Source organism: Sphaerodactylus townsendi, linkage group LG15, assembly GCF_021028975.2.
Source record: "Sphaerodactylus townsendi isolate TG3544 linkage group LG15, MPM_Stown_v2.3, whole genome shotgun sequence".
NCBI classification, from domain to species: domain Eukaryota; kingdom Metazoa; phylum Chordata; class Lepidosauria; order Squamata; family Sphaerodactylidae; genus Sphaerodactylus; species Sphaerodactylus townsendi.
The window spans coordinates 30,452,616-30,477,287 of NC_059439.1; the positions used below are offsets into that span (position 1 = coordinate 30,452,616).

Consider the following 24,672-nt stretch of genomic DNA (forward strand, 5'->3'; position numbering starts at 1 on the left):
TTCATCTCTTCCCATGGGTGCAGCGTAATAGATTATATACTTGAAATTATACACTTGTCAGCCAATCTCAAGCCTTTTGGGATAGGGGGGATTCTATGATTACCGATCACCTTCCACTCATCCTCTCCCTCATGAGACCTCTACTACCACAGTTTCAAACCATAAGGCAATTAACACAACCCCTTAATAAGATGGTCAACCCAAACATGTAATAAAACCAAGGCACTAAGCAGCACCACCTGCAGAGTTTCTAGGCTCCTCAGTAGTTATTGCAGATAATGTTAGCAGTAGTATAGGAAACTTCTGAAAAACTTGTTTCATATTTGGTGTCCCTTTTGGGAACAAAGAGGGAAGGAAATCTCAAAGAGCAGAGACTGGTTGGGCTGAGTGCAAATATTTGAATCAACAGATCGGATCATATACAATAGATTTAGGGCCTCCAAGGCCAAATTCCGCCTCCTGAATTGTTTAGTCTCAAACAGACTCATAGCCACATCAAAATAAAAGCGTAAAGAGTCAATAAAGCAGCTGGGAACGCTACTACATGCCACCCTATCCAATAATACAAAACAATTCTGGCAATTAACAAATAGGGGCATGTGTCAAAATCTCCCAATAGCTGCCGACATCCTCCCTTCATTATGGCAGAAACACTACTCTGGAATTTTTTATTCCGACCAAAGAGATTGGCAGCTCTAGCATGAGCCCAGCCGAGGATTTGCCTGAATGGGCCCCAGTTAACAGGCAAGAGGTTATTGAACTAATTCACCAACTAAAGTCTGGGAAAGCAACTGGCCCTGATATCATTGTAGCAGAGATGTTAAAAGCTGATCCAGACTGGTGGGCTCCAGTGCTTGCCTCATTATTTACATGTATCAACAAATCTTTAATGATTCCCAAGGACTGGTTAAAGGCGATCATTGTACCTCTATAAAAAAAGGAGACCCCAAGTGTCCCTCTAATTATAGGCGATCAGCCTTTTATCTACTCATTAGGCAAATTGTATGCTAACTATCTACTGAAAAAAAATTAAAGAGCTGTGACAGACAAACATCAGCTACTTTCAGAGCAAATCGGGTTTAGGGCAGGTAATTCTATTCCTAGATCACTGTCTAATTCTCCAACATCTTTTGCAAGCAAATACATAGGCACAAAAAAAGCAAGCTTTATGCTGCTTTTCTGGATTTGAAGGAGTGCCTTTGACTCGGTAGATAGGGAACTTTTATGGCATAAATTAAAAACCCTAAATATGGAACAGAGACTTTTAGCTCTAATTAAAGAGTTCCACGAATACAACTTGCCAAATAAGAACTTCAAGAGATGGCACGTTAACAGAATCAATTATGGTTAACAAGGGGTTAAACAAGGTTGCCCCCTGGCACCCAGTCTGTTTTGCCTATTTCTCCATGACTTCCCTGCAACCTTAACTAAAATTGATGGCCATCCATGCCCGTTTAGGTTAAGCTACATATATCTACCCTGCTTTTATGCAGGCGGCTGTTCTCTTGTCATGTATGCTCCCAAGTGACCCAAAGCCTGCCTAAACTGCAGTGCAGAATACTGTCATGAAAATAAGCTGGCCCGGCAACTACGACAAGTCCAAAGTCATGATCTTTGCAAAATCTAGGTGTAAATGTAGCTGGAAAGTGAACAACCATGTCCTAGAGCAAGTAAGTCAGTTTAGATATCTAGGGCTCCTATTCAGTTACAACCTATCTTGGGTCCCTCACAGCAAACAAGCAGAGAACAAAGCTAAGGTGAATGCTGCAGCGATTCTCTGATTTTTCTACTCTAAAGGACACCAATTTGTCCCCGCTGCACTGAAAATCTTCAATGCAAAGATAATCCCTCAGCTATTATATGGATCCCCAAATTAAATCACCTTCTGAGTCAGTACAGGATACTTTTGAAGAAATTTAGGGTCACCAAGGTGTGTCCCCATGACACCCTCATGAAACTGGACAAAATAGTATGGAACTGATGGCATGGACAAAGAGTATTTAAGTACTGGACCCAAATTCATTTTGAGCCCAGACCCAATAGTTTTATACATCAACTCTTATCCAGAATCTACATCATGTGAAATGGTTGGCTGACATAGATAAGAAACTTAACAACATGGGCTTAACAGCTGACCAGTTCCAAACTGTATCTGCCATCAGAATTCATAATGAAATTAAATCTGTTTTGGTTGAGCGAGAGAAAACTGAGAATGTTGCAGGAGGGAAAAGCTGCTCCCCACAGGCCTTGGGAATTGTCCGATCAGATTACTGTGCCAACTATCTGTACATTCTGTGCAATCCCAAACAGCATGAAAATTAATACACTTTGGCTACGTTTTAATGCTCTACCTAGCGCTATGACTCTTGGCAGGTATAATAACCTCCCACAGGAACAGGTTATGTCAATGTAACATGGCTGTTGCTGAGACGGTTCAAACGTGTACTATTGGAATGTCCAATATCACAGTCGTTGCAGCTCCATGTACATCTGTCCATTGGTAGAGAGGCTCGCTGTCAGGTTACCATCTGTGATGAACTTTCTACTCAGCAGCGGGTCCTGTGATCTTGTATGTGAGAATGTTGCAAAGCTTTTTTGAGGCACTATTTGGTCAGGCAATCATTGCCTACATAGTAGTAATGGTTAAATTAATTTATATGTGCGGTTTACAAGGCGTGGTTGTGAATGTTCAACATTGTTTTAATGTATTTAATGTTTTAATGTATTTTAATGTTTTAATATCTCAGTTAGTAGATAAATGCCCCTTTTCTACTAACTCTGTAATTTATAATGCCAATAAAGGCTTTGGAATTGGAATTGGATATCATTACAAAAATTTATAGAGATAGGAGGACAAGAAAATTGGTTGGTATTGAGAGATATATGGGAAAAGATAAAGGATTCAAGGAGAAAAGGAGAATGCATGATGAAGAATTGCTTGGAAATAAATGTAAAAAGCAAAGAGAAAACTTTGGGATTTTTATATAAAATATGATAGAAGACAAGGAATTCATGAAGAGAATGTTGAAACAAAAATGGGAGAAGGAGGGCCCTCTGGATAGTGAAAAAACTGAAAAATTACTGGAAAGCATGCATACCATAAAAATGGAAAAATATAAGGAGTTGGAAAGAAAAGTGATATTAAAATGGTGTAGAACTCCAAAACAATTAGCATACATGATACGGGGACTAGGTCCAAAATGTTGGCACTGTGGGGGAAAGGATGCATACAATAGCCATATGTGGATTGAATGTAAAGAGGTAAAAAGATTTTGGGAAAGGATATTGACATAGAGAGAGAAAATGGTAAAGGTTAAAATAGATATAAACAATGAATTACTGTTTACCGGAGTAATAGAGGATGGAAGGGTGGATAAAAAATATAAACAAATGTATAAAAAATGGTTAGAGCGGTACACGCAGTAATAGCATATGGGTGGAAAGATAAGGAAAAAATGGCCAATCCAGAAATAGCTAGATTACATTTGGGAGCAAGAAATATTCGACATACTATCATGGAACAATCTGTGGCAAGAAAAACAAAGAGAAAATATGAAGATATGGACATTATATGTAGAATGGATGAGAGAAGCCGGAGTCAAAGAAGAAAGATGGGATAAGAGGCAACAAAGAGTGAACTTACTGCTGTTTGGTTGAAAAGCTGTTAAGTTATATATTTCAGGGGGAGGGAGAAAAGGGGGAAATGTATGGCTTGGAAAAATGTAAAAGTATAATAAAATGTATTGTGGTTCCAAATTATACAATTAAAAAATTATTTCAAAAAAAAGAATCACACTCCACAAATCTCCAGTTCACAGATGCAGAAATTCTCCCCATTTTTTTTGGTTTTTAGACAATGTAAGAAGCAAACTGGGGAGAAGTCACGAGGGAGGTATGTCGCCTTGCTAGAATCAGCATTGGAAGGCACCACAGAGGCCATCTACTCCATCTGTGTAGAAATACACAGTTGCAAGCACTGTATAAGACAAGATATTGGACTCGCAATGCTGATCCTATCTTCCACAGGTTGTAGTAATTCCAACCATAAGTTCTCCAAATCATGACTCTTTCCCAGTCAGATGGTTGCCGATGAAAATGATCTTATTGTATAATTTCTGATCCCAGTCATCTAATATTGTTTACTTCCCATTTAGAAAGGTTTGTAAAAGAAGGTGAGCCAAGACACTGGAAACATACCTGAGTTAGCAATTGGAGAAAGAGTGAAATCTGGTGGTTTAGGGCAAGGACAGCCCAGAATTGGATTGTGGCCGCCAAGAAAGCTGCTCTTTACCCTCTGAAAGTCAACACAGTAAAGTGCAAATTTGCATTTTAAAAAAGAAGGGAAGGGACTTCAAGGGAGTATGACATTCAGGAGAATGAACAGGTGGATGAAGGAAGGTCCTGCCAGTCAAGGAGGTGGGGCAAGTGTCTGTCCTCCCTACCACACCCACCCCGTATTTCTTTCTACCCACTGTGTCTCAAATTCGTATGATCTTGCTTGGCCAGTCACACCTGCAGAGGATGTCTTGTCAGCTTTCCCCGGCCATCGCTCGTTGCAACTAAGAACTAGGAGCGTAAGACTTCCAGATTATCAGATTCAACCAGTCAGGTTCCACGCTTCTCCCACAGAACCTCATCTTTTTCCACCACTTTTTTTCTCATAACCAGCTAGCAAAGCTCACCGTCCAAAAACCCCTGGTATCCTGTCGCCTGCCTTCTCTATCTTGCTTTAACCCCATTCCAAGCCCAGGAGTCCTGTCTTCCACTATGTGTTATCACTTGCTCCTCTTTGGCCTGCCTGTCTTGGGGATCTATGCCCTGGCCTCCAACTACCTCACGAAAGAGGCGCTGCAAACGCTTCATAAGTTTCCTGTTCGATGCCGGCACGTATCCCACCGGGGAGGTAAGTTCAGCTGGGGTGTGAGAGTGGGCCGTTGACTGGGGGGGGGTGGGCCCATCTCTCCATCTTAGGCTCCTTCCGCACATGCAGAATAATGCACTTTCAAACTGCTTTCAGTGCTCTTTCAAGCTGCGCGGAATAGCAAAATCCACTTGCCACCAGTTGTGAAAGTGGTTTGAAAACTCATTATTTTGCGAGTGCAGAAGGGGCCTTGGCGAGACCGGTGAGGGTGCTCCAATCATAAAATACAGCCTGTGATCAGAGCGACCACCGAAGAAAAAAGCAGGCCTAGATTCCAAAAGCCACTCTGCCCTCAATTCCTTGTGCCAAGCACATTTCATATATTTTTACGCCCCACTTTCCTAGACTTGTATTACTACATTCCTAGATCCAAAAGCTGGGGCCCTCAAGGAGCAGCAGTGGCGTAGTGGCTAAGAGCAGTGGCTAAGAGCAGGTGTACTCTGATCTGGAGGAACCGGGTTTGATTCCCAGCTCTGCCGCTTGAGTTGTGGAGGCTTATCTGAGGAATTCAGATTAGCCTATACACTCCCACACACGCCAGCTGGGTGACTGGCCAGACTGTACAGCTTCTCGGGAGAACTCTCTCCAGCCCACCCTCACAGGGGTGTTTGTTGTTTGTGAGGGCAAGGAGATTGTCAGCCCCTTTGAGTCTCCTGCAGGAGAGAAAGGGGGGATATAAATCCAAACTCTTCTTCTTCTCTTCTTCTTCCTCATGTCCTGCGCCCGAGGTGGGGGTCCCTGCCGGGACCCCAGTGGCCAACCCACCTTCCCCTGCCCGGCTGTTGGAATCACCGGCCTCACTCCCGTTCTCGGGGGAGTGGACTAGCTGAGACAGCCGTCTCAGCCACAGGATGCCCCTGCCACCCAAGGTGAGCCCAGGGTCCATGAGAACGTCAGGCCAGACAAGCAGGGAAGCCTCCCTGCCAGCCCCTCTCCTGGCTGCCTCTCCCTTGCCGCTGGGGAGTCGTCCACCGCCCGCGGATCCGGGCACAAGGCCGGGGAGGGGGTCACGGCTCCCCCCGCTCCCGGACACCTCAGAAGTCTTAAAGAGGGGGAATGGGTGTGTTTAATAAGAGCAGAGAGATGCAATGCTGTTTCCCACATTCTGATTTCCTTCCCAGGCAGTGGAGAGCGGATTGAGCACACTTTGGAAGCCTTCAGCCAGTGAGTGACGACCGCCCCCCGCGCGCCCAGCTCAGCACCAGGTTCCCTTTCATGACTGTGATTATCCCTTTGCCTGACCCTTTTCTTCACCTTCCTAGTGCTCAGAGCCAAGGAACGGATATGTTCGAACTGGACTGCTTCCTGACAAGAGACAGGGTTGTGGTTTTGTCCCATGACGACGATCTCGAACTCCTGACAGGACACAGAGTCAAGATCAGCGAGACAGACTACAAGGTGAGCACCCAACAGTGCTGGCTGTCCCCTTTGCCCCCCCACAAAGCCAGTCAGAGGACTCAAACATCCTCCTATCGGAACACGTCGCCCTATTCCAGTGGTGGCGAACCTTTGGCACTCCAGGCAACTGATCAAGCTTGCGCAGCGTTAAGACAGCCCTGAAGCAAAAGGGGATAGAATAGGGCCGTGGTGGCGAACCTTTGGCACTCCAGATGTTATAGACTACAATTCCCATCAGCTCCTGCCAGCATGGCCAATTGGCCATGCTGGCGGGCTAATGAGATGTGTCTAACGTTATGGAGTCCGCCCTGCATTATTCTATCCCCTTCAAGGGCTATCTCTTTGCTTCATAACTATTTCAGTACCCTGAGGCTCTATCTTGACCCCATGCTAATCTATGTATGTTGTGACCACTGGTGGGATTCAGCAGTTTTGCATCACTTCAGTAGAACCCGGTTGTTAAAATGCCTCTTGTAAACAACTGCTTGTTAAATATATTTAAATCCCACCGCCGGAACCGGTGGTTAAATTATTTGAATCCCACCACTGGTTGTGACTTGCTGTCAGTCAATCAATAATACTACGCTATGTTAAACTATAAACATGTTATTGGAAAATGCACATTTAGCCTGTGTTTTACTAAGATAATGAACAGTATTAATGTTGATTTTATAAGTGGACATTAGCGTTCGCCTCTGATTTAGTATCGTGGGTCGCTTCTGCAACCACACGTGCACGTATGGGTATATATTTCATGCACTGCGCAGGGACCTATAATACTGTTAAGACAGCCCTGTTCTACCCTGACATCCAAGAGTCCTGGCTCCATAATCTTCATTCTAATTGTATTCCCATAGGATCTGCCTCCCTACAAGGATCGTCTGGAGGTGACCTTCTCACCAGGTGAGCAAGGCTTAGAGATTATTTGGAGGGGGACACTGCAGAGGAAAGTGTGGTCTTTTGGCAGTTATTGGCCAAGCATTCTTTTGTTAGATTGATCGTGGGTTAGGTTGCTGCTGGAACAGGCAATGGTCTCCTAAAAGCTGGGAATTGGTCTCCAGAGCAACTGGTAATTTGGAAGACACTGAAACACAGAGGAAAAGGGAACAGTCTAATAGCAGGGGCTGCTGGGAATTGTAGTCCAGGAACATCTCGAGGGCCAAAGCTGGACACCCCTAGTTTAATGGTACTTAATTTTATTATATGTCTACCCTGCTCCTCCCAGCCAAAGGCAAAGCTCAGGGCAGCAGAGACATTAGAGAGGCTAAATCTCCAGTGCTCTCTTTTATGCAAAGAAACACATCTGATGTTGCCCCTAGAATTTCTCAACAGTTCAGGAAAGACAGAAACAACAAATACACACTTTTGGTGGGATTTCAGTCCAGCAAAGGAAGCACCACTCCTCCTGCAACTACCCTGTTCTCCCCCACCCAGGCCGTTTTTCCCACGGCTCAGATCACCGTATTGCACGCTTGGAGGAGGTTTTTCAGAAATTCCCCGCGATGCCTGTCAACATCGAAATTAAGGATGTAGTCGACCCACGTGGTCAGCGTAAGAACGAGACGAGACGCGGAGATAACATCTGGTGGAAGTGCCAGCGGGCGGGAGACGGAGGAGTCCGTGTTCCCTAGCGAGTCTCCAGCGTGCTGGTTCCTGGCACTACTTATTGTTATTCTATGGTGTAGGAGGGAGGACGGGGAGTTCGGGCGGGGGCGGAGGTGAGGAGATCATCATGTGATGCATGATCTCACCTGGCTACGTGCGGAGATCCGATAACGAGGCACACAATTAAACCAATGCAGAGCTGTACAATAGCACTCAACCATCCTCCCGGCAGCCAGCTCCAGAGGGCTGACCGCAATAAGAGGCAAAACATCGTACTGCAGATTAGATACAACTTCTTTCAGCGCACGTACTTTCATATGAAGCAATTGGGAATTATCAGAAAGGTGAAACAACACATATTATGGCATTCTCTGGCGCCGGGTGATGTAATAACGGCAGGAGACGGCGGCAGGGTTTACCTGCTGCTTTCGAGGCCAGGGCATCCAGGCCGGTGGAGTAAGTTGATGGACTTACGCAAGGGCACAGGCCAGCCGTAGTCTTAGCATTGTAAAATTTGAGTCGAGGACTCCCACTACCGAAGTTCTTGAGGCGGGCGCTCGGCGGAGAAGGCGACAGCGTCATCCGACAGGAAGAGTCGAAAACCAAGCGGAAGCGGCAGCGTCAGACTCGAGGGTAGAGCCTGGGGTAGAAACGATGGTGAGAGGCGACTGAGGCAACAAGAGTTCCGGCAGCGGGAATTCGGGCTGAGAATGTAATTAAGCGTTCTCTCCGCCCAGGTCAGAACCAGCCCCTGGGAGCAGGATGTTTCGAACACGGGGAATGTCCTCCATGTGTGCTGCAGTTCAATTGGCCGAGCCCGGCGAATGGGCCGAATTACGGTTCCCCACGTTTAACTTTCGCCCGGTGATCGCGAGCGCAGGTGTTAGATGATAGTTAGCGACAGTCTTGGTGACAAAGGGAAATGGCGAAGGTTTGGACGGCGGGTCCCCAGTCGGTGCTCATAGAGTACCTGATGTTGATGAGAGCATTCATGAAGGGGCTTAGCCCGAAGACTCCGCTAGGAAGTCTCGAGGCTTTGCAGGCGGGGAGCAGGCAGGGCTTAGCAGGCTTCCGACTCCTAGGTACTGGCCCAGAGCAGAAAGGCGAAGTTGGCAGCGGCAGCAAAACTGCTCCCAGATGTTGGTCTGGTGAAAGCTCATCAGGGGTGGCCGGTCGCCATCGGCAGGAGGCAGCAGAGCAGGCAAAGGATGGTATGGCCGCCCGAGTTGGCGGTGATATTGATGTAAAGAAGCGGCACAGAGGTTCGGGTGTCACCGGGGGGTGGTCTTGCGCACAGCGCCAGCGACTCTAGAGGCAGCTGAGTGATGAGTACCGTAGCAAGCGTCTCCCAAGGTCATTCGGTCTTTTGAAGGCGTTAAGCGGCGAAGCGTTCCCTGTTGAGACCGCTGGGCGGGATCCTTTGAAGATGTATTTCCAGGCATCTCCGGGATGGGGTTGGTTTCCTCCTGGCGCCATTCCATGGGTTGGCCTGTCATGGCGGAATCAGTCAAGAGGGACCTGTAGGAAGAAGGGACTGAAACACATCCCTTTCCCAGGTTGAGGCGGAGTCCCGCCAGGCTCAGTTAAGCCCGGATGGCGGGAGAATCAGGATCGAGTTTTGTTTGAGTTAAGGTCTAGAGTTTAGGCTTAATATAAGAAGGCTTGTTTTGCAGCCTGTGAAGGTTGCTTTTAATGCAATCCTCCTGGGGGGCCGCCTACTCCTCTTTCTGTAATTGTTTGATTGAGGGCGAGGTAGAAAAGGCCTGGTGAGAATAAACTTCAAAATCATCAAGAATTAAAATCAAAGTCGAACCGAGGAACAAAGGCGGGTCCTGGGGGTTGTGGGTATGCATGCTTAATCAACACAAAGGGCTTTAGGCGCCCAGCACAGGGGGATGGAGTGCATCGAGGAGAATGATGCAATCAAGGCGATTAGAAGGCAGATCCCTCGCACACACAAAGGAAAAGTTCTTTGCAAGGGTTGCACTTACGTGACCTTGGTGGCTAATGCAGGAAGGCTGGAGTGTGAATTTGGCGTCCGAATTATCTTTGGGAGATGCGCCCGCGAAACCACTCGACCAACATCTTAGAAGTGATGATAGTGCTATAATGCCGCGCATCACCACTGGAAGCAAACTGGTTTTGTAGGTGAATTTGGATGCGGCAACCTCCTTTTAAACTGGGGCCTGTCACCAGCGTTAACAGGCACCAGGGCGGGGCCCAGATTACAATCCAGGGGCCAGTCAGCCGAATTGGCCCTCCCGCCTCTACTGGTCGAAAAACAGAAGGAGAAGAGAAAGGGAGGGAAACAGTTTCCTTCACCCGGAATAGAGGGTAATTTCTGAAGTCACAGTTGGGATCAATGATCTGGTGATGGCTCTACCCATCCCAGACCAAAAGTCGTTTGACCTACGACTCATGAGGTCCCTTCCCCAGAGATTGACATGGATGTCTAAAGCGATGGGCCGGACTGTGAGCTGCGCTCAAGTCCTGGGCTGTTGACCGTGTGGCGGATGCTCCGTCTACGCGGTCTGTCACCACCCCAGATGTGCGGGCAAGCCTCGATGCGGCCACTGGTGAGGGCCACTCGGCTGCTCTGATGGCCAACATCAGCGCCCGGTGTACAGGCCTTGAACTACATCCTTCTATGGCGGCAGCTCCAGAGTATGGCGGGGAGCTCCGAGTAAGCGTCTCCACGCGCGGCAGCGACGGGTGAGTAGAGAATACGCCATGCTTATGCTGGGGCTTGTAGCCTTTATTGGAGTCGGCAGCGGGCAGCGCATGGGGCAAGAAGAATCCAACTGGCGCAGCTGGCTCGACGAGCAACTCCTGTGGGATGTTTGTCCAGACTTGGAGATGGATGGGTCCTTTGCGTGCGTGGAGTCGATCACTCGGGGCGAAGCGAACAGTCCCTGTTCAGCGGCAGGAGCCTTTGGCAGCACTCCAGCCCAATAGTCGGTAGGGATAGACCTGGGTCATACTGGGTTAGAGGCTGACAAGAACCTGCGTGGGGAACTTAAACCTGCCGAGATGGGCTGCACAGGTGCATGCGGCCCGAGATGCCCGCGAGGGAGGTGGTTTTGGCAGGGGGGCCTTGGTGTTTTGGGTCTGCTCTAGTATTCTCCTCCTTGGTCCTGGGCTGGGAGACGCTCGGTAGGAGTTTCCGGCGGGCAGTCTGTTTCTCCAGTGGAAACCTTTCTGGCATCGTGGGCACGGGTTTTAGGTGGCCTTCCTCCTGGGGAGGTAGACCTCCTCCTCCATCGGGGTTGTAGAGGAAGCCCCACGGGCTGCCTACACTCCCTTGAGAAGTGTCCGGGTCTGCACTTGATTAAGCAGTCAGTCCTGAGGCTGCCTCCCGCCGCGGTGGAAGTGCTTTCGCGGCCGGGAGGCTAACTTGGTAGGCCGGAGGGATCCGGATGTCACCGGGAAGCCTATAAGCATGTCGGTAGTTCGATTTTTTACTTAGGCCCTCGATTGCCCTGCGGCACTGCCGTGGGCGTTCTCTTTGAAGCAGGTATGATGAGGAGCTTCGTTTGGGCCTCTTCGCTAGCTACCTGCCTCTTGAGCGCTTCCTGGAGCCTGGTTCACAAGCCGGCATAGGGCTCTTAGAGGTTTTGCCGGATGGAGGGAGAAACTCTGGGTTGGCTGGCCGGCATTGGGGGACTTTGATAAATGCCTTTATAAGCGACTCCAGAAGGCGCACCGTAGGAATTGGCCTCAGGCAGGATTTAATCTGATGATCGTTAGGGTTGGCGAAAAGCATTGTCAATCGTAATGAGCTGGCTGTATAAGAAACCTTGACGCTCCACCTATGATGCATTGCTGGCGGAACGCTAAAGCTTTCCCAGATCTAGAGTGTGCAATGGGCTCAGGAGCATCACGAAGGTGGTTTTCCAGTCGTCCGAGACCATTAGGGTGATTCCTCGCGATTGCCTCCAGCATGCCTCTCAAGTAGGGGCTAGTGATTCCTAAATCTCGCATCGCCCATGACTCAGTGAGGATGTTATAGTTTAAAGAGGCGGCATTTTCGACAAAGCCAGCCCGAATGACTATACCCTCCCTTCGAGTATCTGTAGAAGTAGATGAATTTCAATGCAAGAACTCTTCGGCATCGCGTCTTCTCGTCAAGGGTTTCTTTCTTCTGCAGGTGGAAGTGGCTATCGTTCTCGAGAGTTTTGAAAACCAGCGCCATTAAATGCGGCTGGTCTGAGGTGAAGCGCGAGGAAAATGAAAGCGACGTGGAGGGGCTGACTGGTATGAGGAGAGTTTGAAAATGGAGTGAAGAGGAGCAAGGGGCAGAAGGAGGACGAAGCGTCCAATTTAGTGGATAGAGAAAAATTCGGAGGTTGAAATCTGAAGGTGAAAGATGTTCGAAGCGAGGGCTGACTCTACAGCAAGGGAGCCATGGGTCTGCAGGCTGATGGCGACAAAACATTATCTCCGCGTCAATAGCTTGGCGGACATCGTCGGCGCTACGAGGGCTCTGTGCTTAAGAAGTCGCTCGATGTTTTCCCAGTCCTTAAGATTCAATGTCCCCCTCTGGGTACCATGGACGCTGAGGCTTCAATCTCCTTCGAACCAATTCTGCGCCGAGCTCCTTCTCTTCACAGGGGACCTCTGCGCGATTTATTGCTTTCCAGTTCGTCAGCGTGCTTGTCATAAGCCCTGCTTTTGGTAAAGTCTCCCATACTCACCGGTGTTCCGTTGGGCCGAGAAAGTGTCCTAGGGCCGTGTCTCTGGATGCGCCCGATCAGAGGACGAAGCGATACCGAAACTTGATGGTCCCTGGATCGCCGATCCAGCCGGACTTCGGGTATCGCGGCCCTTCCCCGAAGCGTGATGAGCAGGTGGAGGAGGTTCGAGATTCAGGTTTTGGCACCAGCTTGTAGCCAAATGACCCATTAGTCAGCGTAGCAGAATCCAGAAGGCGAAGGCGAGATAAACATCTGAGTGGAGATCGCCATGTAGCGGAGACCGGAGAGTCCGTGTTCTAACAAGTCTCTCCACGCGTGCTGGTTTTCCTGGCACCTTTATTGTTGTTCTATCGAGCGTGTAGGAGGGAGGACCGGGGAGTTCGGGAAAGCTGGAGGCTGGAGAGTCGGGAGATAATCATGTGATGCGCATGATCTCACCTGGCTCACGCATCTTGAGAGGCGGCGTAAGCTGTCTGAGCCTAATCCCCTCACCTGGGGCCAAGACCATTGTCCCTGCGCCCGGTGATTGAGCCAGATATGGATTCATGACCCATTGACTCATAGGGGCATGAGGTAGAATTAGCAGTGCGCACTCAGAAGGTCGTGAGGGGTCCGTTAAGGCCCCAACGTTTCTACTCGGTGCTGCTGGAGTCCTTGATGCATTACTACAAAGGAGGTGAATGACGAACTCATACAAAAGGTAAGGCACACCTGCGGTCCAGCATCTCCCCTCCAGCTTCTCCACCCTAGTCACGCGCTAGAACAAGCAGCCTCCTCAGCATCCTTTTTTTGTCAGACTCCTCTCAAAGCAGAAGCATATTTGCATAATCTCTTAAAGATTATGATGGATTTTTAGTGAATTTTTTTTTTCTTACCTGTTGGGATAACAAGTTGGCTCAGAAGTTTTAATGTAATAATATTGTAATATTGTAATGGCCTATGGCTTTCAATAAAATTGATTGATTGATTAAAGTGGATTCTGTTCACCCAGTTCAAGATCAGCTTCAAGGACATCCACACCATTCCTGCCTCTCCCACTCTGTAATCCAGTAGCATTGGTGAGACAGCAAAGGCCTAGACACATTCAGGCTGCACCCCACCCCTGCCCAATTTCAATTCTGAAGCCCCCCCAGTCTTCTCATACTTGATTCACTTGGCAAAAATCAGGCTCATCACTTTGGAAAACACTATACTTGAGAGCAGCAGTGGCATAGTGGTTAAGAGCAGGTGCGCTCTAATCTGGAGAACCGGGTTTGATTCCCCGCTCTGCCGTCTGAGCTGTGGAGGCTTATCTGGGGAACCAGATTAGTTTGTGCATTCCAATACAGGCCAGCTGGGTGACCTTGGGCTAGTCACAGTTCTTCGGAGCTCTCTCAGCCCCACCCAACTCACAGGTGTTCGTTGTGGGGAGGGGGGGAAAGGAGATTGAAAGCCCCTTTGAGTCTCCTTACAGGAGAGAAAGGGGGAGGGGTATAAATCCAAACTCCTCTTCTTCTTCAATAGCAAGCAGCCACATAAGCTTCTTTAAGGATCTACTAAGATGAGAGCAGAACTAGCAAACTTCAGGGAAGGGAACAATATGGTTGCCAGCTCTGGATTGGAAAATTCCTGGAGATTTTGGGGGTGGAGCTTGAGGAGGGCGGGGTTTGCAGAGGGTGGGGAGGGACTCCAGTGGATTTTGATGCCATTTTTAAACATTCCAAAGCAGCCGTCTTCTCTAGGGGAACTGATCTTGGCCATCTGGTCAATTGTCAATTGTCAATTGTAATAGCAGCAGGTCTCCAGGCGCCGCCTGGAGATTGGCAGCCGTAGGGAACAGTGATCCAGAACCTGTGACCTGTCAGGACAAATACCAGATCTTCTGCCAAGATACATTCATCTGCTGTAATCAGGAGTCAAATGGCAAGATTCGGTTGTCTGAAGGGTTCCCCAATGTGAGATAGTTTGCATTGGAACAAACCGCACAAATTCAATGGGGGGTTGTGCGGCTTCCAGGCTCTCTGACTGTGTTCCGGTAGCATTTTCTCCTAACGTTTCACCTGCATCTGTGGCTGGTATCTTCAGAGGATCCTCACAGAGATGCAGCCACAATCTGGCTAACACAGGAGGAAATGCTACCTAGAGCTATGATCAAGAGACTAAGAGAAATCACGCCTATCTTTCCTGATGATTTTAAAATAATACACTGCACAAATTCCGAAGCAGTCACAGTGAGTGGCAGCTGCAAATATCCTTCAGCAATGCAATCCTTCAGGCAATGAAAAATGTCCCCTTTGTTCCCACCAGTTAAGCAACTTGGGTAAGTCTGCACTCCTTCTGCGAAACAGTTGTCTGTATCCTTCCACTCATGCATACCTCCTTTCCACGAATTATGAATCTCGTCCATGTCTGACCCGGCTCTCCACATCACCATCTGGGCATCCTTTGATGAAGAAGTGTTGAAGAAATGCCGCAGAGCCATATGTTATAATGGCCCTTCAGCTCTTTCATTGAGGTTGTCTCTAACCAGGAACATCTTTTAATTGGAGTAATAGAAGAGCACACAGTGTTCCAAATGTTTTACGGCACTCTCCATGCACCAGGAAATTATAGATAAAAGTACTTAACTATAATAAACTAACCAGAACTTGCCCAATGGATGCTTTTCTACTCTTTCGGCTGACTGCTTTGTCCATATTATATACTGGAACAATGGTTCTGGTCCCCCGCTTTTTTGAGTAGGATGTCCCCTTTATAACTTCAAAACATCTAATTGACTCTCTCCCCCAACAATAGTAGTTATACCATTAGTGTCTGTTGATCAAGACAATACATAAAGACAAAAAGATAAAAATGGAAAGTTTAGTGTGCGTATGGATTTGCAGATCCCATGCAATATTTCTGTGGCCCCTGGGCAGGGAACCACTTACCCAAACAAGTTTAAAACTTGTTAAAAGTTGTCCAAGAACTTGGGAAATTGCAGTCCTGTGAAAGAGCCTGGGATCCCCAACAGAGTTGTGTATCTGCATAGAACTACAATTTCTACTTTTTCGAAGGAAGATTTAATGGTAACAGGTTCACATTTGCACAGTGTATGTTACGTTTTACTGAAGAGCCTCAAGGAAAAAGGATCTGCATTGTCGAAGGCTTTTACAGCCAAAATCGTTAGGATGTTTTGGGTTTTCCGGCTTGTATGGCCGTGTTCCAGTAGCATTCTCTCCTGACTATCCCGCACCTGAGGCTGGCGTCATTCTCCAGATCCTCTGAAGATGCCAGCCACAGATACAAGTGAAACGTCAGGAGAAAATACTACTGGAACATAGCTATTCAATCTGGAAAGCCCAAAACATCCTAGAAAAAGGATCTCTTATTCTGGAAAACAGCAGGAAGTTACCTCTATAAACCATTTAGGTTGACTCTGAGAACCTGGTGGGCAACTGCGAGTAGCAGAGAGCTGGACTAGATGGACTCTGGTCTGATCCAGCTGGCTTGTTCTTATGTTCTTAACCTGTGAGCTACAGGGACTGGCATCGGTAATCAAGTCCAGGTACTTCTTCCCAATTAAGCAATCTAGAAATGGCACGCCCTTGTAGGATATTGGGAAAAACTTATTTTCTCCTCTTTTTCGAGCCTCTAGAACGAAGAGATGCCTTATGCCTTCTCCGTCCGACGTGGTGTCACCATCATACTCCTCTACTATGTGGGGCTACTGCCTTTCCTACCACTGAAAGAATCGTTCTTTTCATTCATGCTACCCACCCTCTTGAACAGGTAAAGACAGATGGTTTGGGCTGGCCTTGGCTTGGCAGAGGGGGAGGAGAAATACAATAGCTCTTGAGGACAAGCATCAGGAACTATTAGAAACCCTATGACAAAATCTGATCCTAAGGCAAGAAGGAAAATGTATGCCAGGTATTAATGATTATATTATAGCAACAGGATTTGCAGGCGGTTCACTCTGGGGGAGTAGTGGGGGACTGGCCCACCACCCTAACCTACCCTCTCCTCAAAAGCAGTCCTCCTATGAAATGAGGAGTTTATCTGAGCAGCTCTTCCGCTGGGCTTTCCCAGGAGGCCAGCTGGGTTAACAGCGGATAATATCGGCCTCCTGTGAGGGTGGGGTAGGGAGTGCTAAAGTCGCCATCGTATATCAGTTTGGGTGTTATTGTATTTTAAAGTTTTATTTATTCCTATCCGATTGATTTAATGTTGTAAGCCGCCCTGAGCCCTTCGGGAAAGAGCAGGATATAAATATAAAAATAAAATAAAAAATAAAATATTCCTAAGTATAAAAGAAAAATGTTTCTTCTTTGAAAAGTTGCCTGCCACAAAGAGGTTCTCTCCACCACATTGGTTTCTATGCAGAGCGCATTTCTTTGGTATGGTGAAAAATTCAAGCATGCACACCCATCATCCAAAGTTTGAAGTGGTACAGTCCTGACATAAATTTAACACCTTAGGTGTTAGGGAGAGTGACAGGCTTCTTTCTTTAGTGTCGCTGGGTTGTTCCGCCAACGTTTCCTCCAACTTCTCCCCACCCAAAGTGTTTATGAAGGTTTATAAAGTTGAACCTCAAAGGAAAAGAGCATACATAATTAAAAAGTGGTGATTACACAGGAAAAGGAGAAAAGCAGGTGCCGAACTCTAGAGCTGGCGGTAGTGGCGAACCTTATTTTTTCAAAACCGAGTGCTGAAACTGCAACCCAAGGCAAACTTATTTATGCATCGCGAGTGCTTATACGGCAATTTAACCCTGAATACTGAGGTTTGGATTTAGAAAAGCGGTTAAGCTCTAGGGCATGCATTCCGGGGCCAAAGCTTGGTAGTAGTCGGTGGCTTTGCTTTGAAGCAGCGGTACGACTCGCCCAGCGGGTGAGTCATGACCCAAGGAGGGTTTACTCAGAAAGGCGGCCCCATTGCCGTAGCAGAGAGCTTCCTCCCGGGTAAAGGATCGGCGCTTTAGTTCTTCACATGAAAATCAGTGGAGTTTGGCGCAGCTTAGCAGGAGTTTACCACCTACACTGCCTTCCACAGAAACTAGGTCTTGGGTTTAATGCTAATGAATTTGAGCCCAGCTGGCCCAAGGTCAGCCCTAGATGTGGGGGGGGGGGGGGGACTTGCAGCCGTGCCCACAGAAGAGGGCTCGATTAGTGCCTCTGGCACCCGTGCCATGGAGTTATACACCACTGCTTTCCTGGAAACCACGCTGAGGAAGGGGTCCAGTCATGAACAAAGTGGAAGGCAGGAACCAGCATTTTCTTATCAGTGACCCTCCCTTTTATTTTTTTTTAAACCCACAGGACAATGTTTCCAGTGAAAAGGGATACCGGCTGGGAGCACTGCTGGCTAAATTTGTTCCGCAGTAGTGATGGCATTAAATGATTGACCTGCTTTCGGATTCACAGAAACAATTCTGCCCTTTTCAAATCATAGAACTTTCCTCTCATTTCTCTGTCTCCAGAGAGCTACGCTGTTCTTAAGAACATAAGAACATAAGAACATAAGAACAAGCCAGCTGGATCAGACCAAAGTCCATCTGAATTGGCTCTACGCCTCGCCAGTGGCCACCAAGGTGCCTTTTAAGACTCACGTGGCAGGATGTGAAGACGCGAAAGTGGCCTTCTGCGGCTGTTGCTCCTGATCACCTGGTCTGTTGGAGGCATTTGCAATCTCAGATCAAGAGGGATCGAGATTGGTAGCCATCGTCGACTTCTCCTCCATAAAATCTGTCAAAGCCCCTTTTAAAGCCCCTGTCCAGGTTGAAGTGGCCATCTTACCACCTCCTGTGGCAGCATATTCCCAAACACCAATCACCGCGTTGTGTGAAGAAGTGCTGCACTTTTTATTGGTCCTATTCCTTTTAAGCATTTTCAAGTGAATGCCCCCCTGGGCCTAGTATTGTGCGAAAGAGGAAAAATTCCATGTCAATGGCATTTTCACACCCCGTACATAATTTTATGGGCTTCGATCCCCATATCCCCCTTAGCGCCCCTCCTCTCCAAGCTAAAAAAAAAGAAGTCCCAAGCAGCTGCAGCCTCTCTCGCTAGGGAGGGTGCTCCAGTCCCTCAATCATCCCTTGTTTGCCCTTCTCCTGCACTTTTTCTATCTCCACTCAATATCCTTTTTTGAGATGCGTGACCAGAACTGGACACAGTACTCCAAGTGCTGAATTGCTGCTGCTTTCTCCATGGGGCATGACCGTCTTTGCACGCGGTTTTATTATCAATTTCCTTTCCTAATGATCCCCAGCATAGAGTTTGCCTTTTTTCACAGCTGCCATGCATTGAGTTGACATTCCCATGGGACTATCAACTAAGGCGCCCTGAAATCCAGCACCGGTCTGTGACTGATAGCTTTTGCGAAAGCCCATGTAAGCGATGTATGTGAGAGTTTGGATTTTTTGCCCCTGTGTGTATGCTTTACATTTTGCTACGTTGAACTGCGATTTTGCCATTTCCTGAAGCCCACTCACCCTGAATTTATCAAAGGTCCGGCAGGTCTCGCCATGATCACTTTGTGGTTCTCCACCACTTCCTACATAATTGGTATCATCTGCAAACTTGGCCACTGCACGCTACCCGCCCTACTTCCAGGTCATTTGTGAAGATAGTTAAAGGCACGTTTAGATTACAGCGGATCCGTAGGGGACACCACTCCCGACATCTCTCCATTGTGAGAACTTCCCATTTACACCCTCTTTCTTCCCTGTTTCTCAGCCAGTTTGTTAATCCATAGGAGGACTTCCACACTCTTATTTCCTTCATTGCTGGGGTTTCTCGGCAGTCTCTGGTAGAGGGCTTTGTCAAAAGAAACCTTTTTAGAATCCAAGTAGACAGTATGTCACGGTTCACCCTGTCCACGTAACACCTGTTTACACCCTCAAAAGAACTCTAGTAAGTTTGTAGGGCAGGATTGCCTCTCTACAAAAGCCATGCTGACTCTTTCTCCAGCAGGTCTTGCTTTTTCTACATGTTTTTATAATTTTATCTTTAATGGTAGATTATACTAATTTACCAGGAACAGATGTCAAACTGACTGGCCTGCTGTTTCCCCGGTCCCCCTAGATCCTTTCTTAAAGATTGGTGTGACATTGGCCATCTTCCAGTCTTCAGGGATGGAGCCTGATTCAGGGATAAGTTGCATATTAAAGTGAGAAGATCAGCAATTTCATGCTTGAGCTCTTTAAGAACTCTTGGGTGAATGCAATCTGGGCCAGGGGATTTGGTAACATTTAGTTTATCAATGGCTGCCAGAACTTCTTCCTTGTCTACCACTATCTTCACTAGTTCCTCGGATTTGCCTCCTAAGAAGCTTGGTTCAGGTGCAGGAATGTTCCTCACCTCCTCTTGGGTGAAGACAGATGCAAAGAATTCATTCAGCTTCTCTGCAATCTCCCTGCCATCTTCTTCCTCGTTCCTGCACATTTTTTATCTTTTCAAACATTTCCATTCCATGCTTTCTCCTGGAAATTCAGGGCAGCTTACAGCATCCTTCCTACCATCCTTTTAAACTTCGGACACAGGCTAAACTGAGACAGTGAATAGAACAAAATCACCCACAGAAAGCCTTTTGGTGGGGCATGGGGTGTGTGTGTGTGTGTGAACGCAAGCCTCACCCTTCTGGGTCCAGAACCAACTATTGTGCCTCCTTGGTTCTTTCACCGGCTGGACTCCAAGGCAAAAGGTAGGGCCCGGTTTGAATCCCTCCTCTCATTAAACTCTTGTCATTCTTTCTGTTCCCCTTCACACAGGGTGAACATGAGGAAGAAGCTTCTAAAGCATCTTGAAGACAGAGGGATACAGGTAAGCGGGGACAGAGTTGGAAACTGGAGTCAGGCTGGCAGGACTCTGTAGGCTCTACCTTTGGGGAGATAAACCAAAGAAGTCTAAGGCAGCTTTATAATCCCTACGATTCCCTCAGCTGGCAATGGCTAGAGACTGTGGCAAGACACCTGTACACTGATTCTTTCCCCTGCCACACAGACTTTATCTGTATAGAACAGTGATGGCGAACCTTTTTAAGACCGAGTGCCCAAACTGCTACCCAAAATTGCGGTATTTATCGCCGAGGGTGATGCCAATCACGGCGAGGGACAACCTGAATACTGAAGTTTTAGTTTTAAGAAAAAATGGTTGGCTCAAATGCGCGTTACTCAGGAGCAAGCGAGGTGGTAGTTGGTGGCTTTGCTTTGAAGCAACCATGCAACTCTTCCAGCGAATCGCGACCTAGAAGGGTTTTACTCAGAAGCAAGCCCCGTGCCAGCAACCGGAGCTTACTCCCAGGTAAAGGATCAGCTTTAGTTCTTTGCATGAAAATCAGTGGGGTTTAATGGCGCTTAACAGGGTTACCTATACTGCTTCCCCAAACTAGTTATTAAGGTTTAATGCTAATAATCAAGCCCTCTTGACCCAGGCCAGCCCTAGATGTGTGTGTGTGGGAGGTGATTCCCACTTACATGATGAACTCTGTTTCTTGGCGTGTCACAGAGAGGGCTCTGAGTGCCACCTCTGGCACCCGTGCCATAGGTTCGCCATCACTGGTATAGAACATGTCTGCCCAGTGTTCAAAGAACGCTCTTTTAGCAACACTGCAAAAAGAGGTCAGTGTTATTATACCCACATTTATTCAGTTACAACCTATCTTGGGTCCCTCACAGCAAACAAGCAGAGAACAAAGGCTGGTGAATGCTGCTGATTCTCCGATTTTTCTACTCTAAGGACACCAATTTGTCCCGGCTGCGCACAAAATCTTCAATGCAAAGATAATCCCTCAACTATTATATGGAGCCCCAATATGGTTCCCGAAATTAAATCACCTTATGAGTCAGTACAGGGATACTTTGCGAAGAATTTGGAGGTCGCAAGAGTGTGTCTATATATGACACCTATGCAGAGAAACTGGACAAAATAGTATGGAACTGATAATGGACAAGAGTAGCAAGTACTGGACCCAAATTCATTTTGAGCCCAGACAATAGTTTTATACATCAGCTCTTATCCAGAATCTACATCTGTGAAATGGTTGGCTGACCTTAGATAAAGAAACTTAACAGCATGGGCTTAACAGCTGACCAGTTCCAAACTATGTCTGCCATCAAATTCATAATGAAATTAAATCTGTTTAGTTGAGCGAGAGAAACTGAGAATGTTGCAGGAGAAAAGCTGCCAGGCCTTGGGAATTGTCCGATCAGATTACTGTACCAACTATCACCGTGACCCAAACAGCGCCCAGAGTGTACACTTTGGCTCGTTTAATGCTCTACCTACTTTTGCTTCTATGACTCTTGGCAGGTATAATAACCTCCATATGAAGACAGGTTATGTCAATGTAACATGGCGTTGTTGAGGCAGTTCAGCGTGGCACTATTGGAGTGTCCAGCGCCCTGGGAATCTGCTCGGCTCCATGTACATCTGTCCATTGTTGCCAGAGAGCTCAGCGGCTGTCAGGTTACCATCACGGTGAACTTTCTACTTAATGGGTCCTGTGATCTTGGCATGGCGAATGGTACGTTTTTTTGAGGCACTATTTGGTCAAGCATAATCATTGTCTACATGGTAGTAACGGTTAATTATTTTATATGTGCGGTTTACGAAATTGGTTGTGAACGTTTAACATTGTTTTAATGTATTTAATGTATTTAATGTTTTAATGCATTTTAATGTTTTAATGTCTCAGTTAGTAAATAAATGCCTCTTTTCTACTTTTCTACTAACTCTGTAGTTTATAATGCCAATAAAGGCTTTGGAATTGGCTATACCCACATTGTTGATTGAGAACCGAGACAGAGATGGTGTTCCAAAGGCTTTGTGCTATCTGATCCTGCATGTGCTTACTCAAAGTCTTCGCGACGGAGTTTAAAGATGTTTCCATTAAGCATCCAAGGCACGGAAGCCTTAAGCAATTTGTGGTTCAGGTTAGATTTGAACCGGAGATTTCCAGGCTGAAAATTCAGTTTGCATACAAATAGCCACACTTCCTCTAGGAACGGGTACAAGTCTCTTCTGCTTGGAGGCAGGCTCGGCTTCTCCCTGCCCTCTCGCGCCTCTGCCGCCATATGCCTGACTTAAATCCCTGTGTGATTTCTGCCCTCCCTTTGCTTTGAGTTTAAAACTGAAACTTTTCTGAAACCAAGTGCCTTGTTTTACATAGCTCAGGCTCAGCTCATAGCTCATTTTCATTAGATCTCAGAAGTTAGGCAGGGTCAGCCCTGGTTAGTACAACCAAGAAGGTCCCACTACATACAGGCAGGCGGTGGCAAACAACCTCTGAATCTCTCTTGCTCTGAAAACGCTCCCAGGTTTCTGTAAGTCAGCTCTTAACTTGATTGTTCCTGGCCTGGTTCCCGATTTTAATATTTTGTCCAGCATTTTTGGTTTGATGTTTAAACCACTCCCATGTTATGCTTTTGTACCTTGAAGTCCTACTCTGGGCAAGAGTGAGGAAACTGGATTAACAATTTCCACAAGGGGCCAGCCAGCCAATACTATTTACTAGGATCCACTGGAAATCCAAAAGGGATATTTAGCCTGGAAAGAATTACAAGAATTGAATTTTGAGATGTATTCTCTTTTCCGTGCAGGTTATTATTTGGGTTCTGAACGAAGAAAAAGATTTTGACGAAGCCTTTAGCTACGGGATTTCCGGTGTGATGACCGATTACCCCACCTGCCTCCGAAAGTACCTGGACAGCCACCCGCCTCTTCTCAATGAATGATTTAGGTGGGAAACCGGCCTGAAGGGTGGGAGTGGAATCAAACATGTTCCTTGCTAGATAAAGTATAGGCCCTAGGGAAGAGAAGAGAAAATGTGTATTAAACCCAGAAAGATAGGGGGGAAAGTGAAAACCAGAACGCAAATAAACTTATTCTAACTAGCTATTTCTGGGCTGTGTGGCTGCACTCTGGTAGTTTTTGTTCCTAACGTTTCGCCACATCTATGGCTGGCATCTTCGGAGGCATGTCATAGTCAGGTGTCTTTCTCTCTTTTTGTAATTAACAATGTATCATGTTTCCATTGACCAAGCCACATGAAAGCAGAGGGTAGAAACTGCCTTGTCAGTCATACTGTGAAGCTTAAAACAGAATCCTTGGGAATCTTAGCTTGGACTTCACACTGCTAGTGCTCATGTTTACAAGACAACAGCAGCTCCTACAAACCACTAGGGAAAAGTCATCGGGCAGAAGTCCTCTCCGGTCAGGGAAATCATGGACCTTCATTCAGCCCAAGGAGTAACCATGGTTGAGCATTTCCCCAAACATCACTCTAGGCAACTCAGGGGCGGAGCGCTCACGGGGACATGTGGGGACACATGTCCCCGGGTGCATGCCAGCTGGTCACGGGGGGTGGGTGGGTGGAGAATCGCTCCCTAACGTGTGTGGGGGATGGCACTTGGAGCAGGTGTTGCCCTGGGTGCCACCCCCCCACACACACACCCCTCTGGCAAGCATACCAACATTTCACTCCTTGTCCTGCTTTCTTGCTTATCCAATAGGAAAACACAGATTGAAACAGAAATTCCTCAATAGCATGGGGACAGAGCCTTTCAGTACAAATTGTGCAATCAAAATAATAAAATAAACAAAGCAAGGAAAAACATATACACAAGTCCTCAGCACAGTGGCGATATTCTCATGCAGAAATTAAAGTTCATGGAGGAGAGTGAGATTTTGTCCTGTTCTTAGTGCAGGAGAGACGAGGCAGGACCTGTGGGCTTCAAGGAATAAGAACTTAGCCCTAGTAGAATCTGGCAAGCTTAGAAAGCTGCTATCTCTTGTAGGACCTCCTTTCCTGGGTTTGGTTTGCCTCTTTCTCTACGGAGGTGAGAAGGTCAACATGCTCCCCAGGGTGGGTGTGTCCCTACTGACCTCCACCCTCCACGAACACATTCCTGGCAACATCCATAAATAGCAAGTCACAAGAAAGGTTTCCAAATATGACTTTCGTTATTTTTAATGTATTTATTGGGCTTATAGACCGCCCTCCCCCGAGGGGCTCAGGGCAGTGAACAACCATAATATAAAAAACAGCTTTAAAACACAGTATAAAAACTAAATCACTCAATAAAACCAGGAACCA

At 47.1% G+C, this 24,672-nt stretch overlaps 1 protein-coding gene across 1 annotated transcript; it reads left to right on the top strand.

The window, feature by feature from the left end:
• The first annotated feature begins 2,826 nt into the window (after positions 1–2,826).
• LOC125444676 (lysophospholipase D GDPD3-like) lies at positions 2,827–23,466 on the top strand. The gene is made up of 9 exons (XM_048517242.1): positions 2,827–4,903; positions 6,043–6,085; positions 6,184–6,319; positions 7,177–7,222; positions 7,754–7,848; positions 13,295–13,318; positions 16,235–16,368; positions 20,348–20,399; positions 23,177–23,466. The coding sequence occupies exons 1-9, from the start codon at positions 4,768–4,770 to the stop codon at positions 23,309–23,311; spliced, it is 801 nt and encodes a 266-aa protein (XP_048373199.1). The 5' UTR covers positions 2,827–4,767; the 3' UTR covers positions 23,312–23,466.
• The last annotated feature ends 1,206 nt before the right edge of the window (positions 23,467–24,672 follow it).

Bases quoted from the DNA above. Each gene is read 5' to 3' on its own strand.
- LOC125444676 (XM_048517242.1), top strand. From the start codon at position 4,768: ATGTGTTATCACTTGCTCCTCTTTGGCCTGCCTGTCTTGGGGATCTAT. The intron at 6,086-6,183 runs GTGAGTGACGAC...TCACCTTCCTAG, and splicing joins ACTTTGGAAGCCTTCAGCCA to TGCTCAGAGCCAAGGAACGG. The intron at 16,369-20,347 runs GTAAAGACAGAT...CCCTTCACACAG, and splicing joins CTACCCACCCTCTTGAACAG to GGTGAACATGAGGAAGAAGC.